The following is a 3,017-nucleotide window of genomic DNA, read 5'->3' as shown; positions in this document are numbered from 1 at the left end:
ATTTGTTCATCATCCAGGACAGAGTATTGGCTTGCAGCAAGCTCAAATATTCACCTGCAATCCGAAATCTAAGGTGAGGTACCTGCTAAGGCAGAAACCACAGACAACGGATGACCCTATCTTTTCTTGCTCTGTTGTGTTCCAAGTCTGACGTACTCGAGATTTACCTAAAGGGCGCGAAGCCCTCGCACGGGGACCGTTTCAGACCACCTGGCGATAACAGTCTTTCTTGCGTTTTTGTGTTCATGTCTGTCCTACTCTAAATTACCTAAAGGGCGCCAGTCCTCAATGTGGGAATCAGCCGAAACACGAAACACATAAGGATGCCTTAACAGCACCCTTGAGGCCAAAGCAACGGTAGACTTAAAATTTTCGGAACCAAAGGGCATCGCTCCAAGGAGTTGTCGAAAGACAGAACGAATTGAGTTGCAATATAGGTTTAAAGCCATTAAATTTAGCTTTTAGATGGTTTAAACTGCAAAGTACTGACTACTGCCGACCGTAGCACTCATCATCCCGCCAATAATGTAACATGCACACTCTAAACCAAGACAAGACGAGAGTGTTCGGCGACCCCTGCAGCAAAGCAAGCAGCCATCACGAAATGCTATCGACCCTGACTAATATCATTAAAATTCGCTTAACAACGCAGCAAACTCGAATGAGCTTTAACACATAAATTTGACAAAGAAAATGACGATTCATTGATGGAGAAAGCTAGAGAAATACATCACAAAATAAAATGGAAAACCTAATCTTTACAACCAAGGAACCCTAACTGCAGCAGTACATCGGAAACTATGTAAAAGGAACGTACAAAGAAAAGAGCCCAATTTAAGCAAAAGAGGGCCAGATGAAACCCTAAAAACGATGACTACAACCTATGAAACCCTAAGAACTTGTGAACTTAGTGACAGCCTTAGTCCCTTCAGAAACGGCATGCTTAGCAAGCTCTCCTGGCAACACCAATCGAACAGCAGTCTGAATTTCTCTGGACGTGATAGTTGGTTTCTTGTTGTACCTTGCAAGCCTTGAGGATTCCTGAGCAAGCTTCTCGAAGATATCGTTGATGAAGCTGTTCATGATTCCCATGGCCTTGCTGGAGATACCAATATCGGGATGAACCTGCTTCAAGACCTTAAAGATGTAAATCTTGTAGGTCTCAACGCTCTTCTTCGATCTCTTCTTTTTCTTGTCAGAAGAAGCAGCTTCCTTGGGAAGCTTTTTCTCGGCCTTGGGCTTCTTCTCGCCAACCGGAGCCTTCTCAGCTTTCTTCTCCTCTGCAGCCGTAGAGGCAGGCTTCTTCTCCGCCGGCTTCTTCTCTGCCTTTGGCGCCATTAGAACCCTAGAAAACGCGACTTCAGACGAAAGGAGATATGAAAATGGAGACTGTAAACGAGGAACTAGGAAGAAACTGCCGTCTAAGATGGGTTTCGATTCAACCGACGAAGATTGGCTGTATGTATAGGCGTTATGTTCTGACTTCTTATTGGACAAGTTCCATTGTCACGGATCGATGGTGTGTGAACGGTCGATATGAGGAAATATAAACGAACGGATGGGATAGTTTTCAATTTTTTTAGCGGGATTATTGGATTTGCGGGAAGTGAACTTTTCTACTACGAAGTACGAACTTGAAAAATTATAAAAAAAAACTTGAAAAATAAAAATCGAATCTCGATCTGACATTCTGACCTCTCGCTTTGTCAATCTTTCCCGGTTCATTGAGAAGTGGCTTACGCTAGCGTGCGCGTGGTGTTATCAAATAACTGGGTCTGGACTCTGGGAGACCCTAACCGGGTTCAGTTGAGAGCGGATCATTATCTACTCCATTTTCCTGTCCGCTCCATTTCCCCAAGTCCCACTAATAAGAGCAGAAATGACCATCCTATCCCCGCCCAAACACACTGCTCGGGTGGGGTCCATCTCCGGATCTTTATTGTCTCCATTTATTTGCCCCTCCATTTCCTCTATTACATCTCATAGGCGGTAGAAATAACCACCCTACCCCTACTCGAACACACTGTCCGGGTGGGATCCACTCCCCTCCTATTAGATGTAATGGAGGAGATTGAGGGACAGATAAATGGAGACGATAATTTTCCTCCACCCCCTATTAGAGGGACTTGGGGAACTGGACCGGGTAGAAAATGGAGCAAATAATTTTCCTTTGAAGTGGTGGTGGACCTGCTCCAACGATGGATGAAGAGGGCTAGAAGAAATGGGCCGAGGATCACAAATATGAAAAAGCCCATCCACTTCTTTGAGCTTTCTATCATCAATAAACCCAATAGCAAGCCTGATATTCCTGAAGCCTTGTTGGATTGGATTTTAAAAAATTCAATATCATTATTCTAAAGATTCAAAAGGTCTTTATCACTTGTCTAAAAGGTCTTTGTCATTGTCCACTTTTATTCAAATTTGAGTTTTCATTTTCCCTTCATTTTTTGAGTTGCATTTGTAAAAGAACCAATGTTGTTTAGTCCCACATTGGTTAGTTTCAAGAAGGTGAGTTTGCTTATAAGTATTCATGAGTCCTTAAGGGACATAGGGTTCTTTAGAGAGAAGTGTGTCCTCTCACTTGGGTGGGGGTTGGTTCAGGGTGCTTTTAAATCACGCGTACCAAACCAAACCGAGTCCGAGTCCTAGTCCTAGTCCTAGTGTGGGTAATGTATAAATATCTTATTTTATACATTCATTTTTAACATACTATGCATCTATCAATACGACACCCAAGCACCAGTACGAGTATGTACTGGCCTGTACATACATAATGAGACACCTGAAGTACCTATACGTATACAGGGATGCCTATATACATACAGTACTTTTAGAACCTGCCTCTACGTATACTATAAATACAAGGGTATTGGCAGGGGTATACTTCACTTCTTCTGTACCCGTTTTTTAGTGTTTCTTCTTTGCTTTTGTCCGTCCTTACTGTCTCTGCAAAGAGGAGTGTTGAGTATAACTTTCGGACCCCTTCTGTAATCACTTTGGGAGTGCCGCCTTTAGTG

At 43.1% G+C, this 3,017-nt stretch overlaps 1 protein-coding gene across 1 annotated transcript; it reads right to left on the bottom strand.

Annotated features, from left to right (window-relative positions):
- Positions 1-683: 683 nt before the first annotated feature.
- LOC122648397 (histone H2B.3-like) lies at positions 684-1,399 on the bottom strand. The gene has a single exon (XM_043841614.1). The coding sequence runs from the start codon at positions 1,336-1,338 to the stop codon at positions 892-894; it is 447 nt and encodes a 148-aa protein (XP_043697549.1). The 5' UTR covers positions 1,339-1,399; the 3' UTR covers positions 684-891.
- Between the last annotated feature and the right edge of the window lie 1,618 nt (positions 1,400-3,017).

This window comes from Telopea speciosissima, unplaced genomic scaffold, assembly GCF_018873765.1.
Source record: "Telopea speciosissima isolate NSW1024214 ecotype Mountain lineage unplaced genomic scaffold, Tspe_v1 Tspe_v1.0962, whole genome shotgun sequence".
NCBI lineage: Eukaryota > Viridiplantae > Streptophyta > Magnoliopsida > Proteales > Proteaceae > Telopea > Telopea speciosissima.
This window is presented reverse-complemented; position numbering and strand designations above follow the sequence as displayed.

Excerpts from the sequence above, each read along its gene's own strand:
- LOC122648397 (XM_043841614.1), bottom strand. The coding sequence starts at position 1,338 with ATGGCGCCAAAGGCAGAGAAGAAGCCGGCGGAGAAGAAGCCTGCCTCT.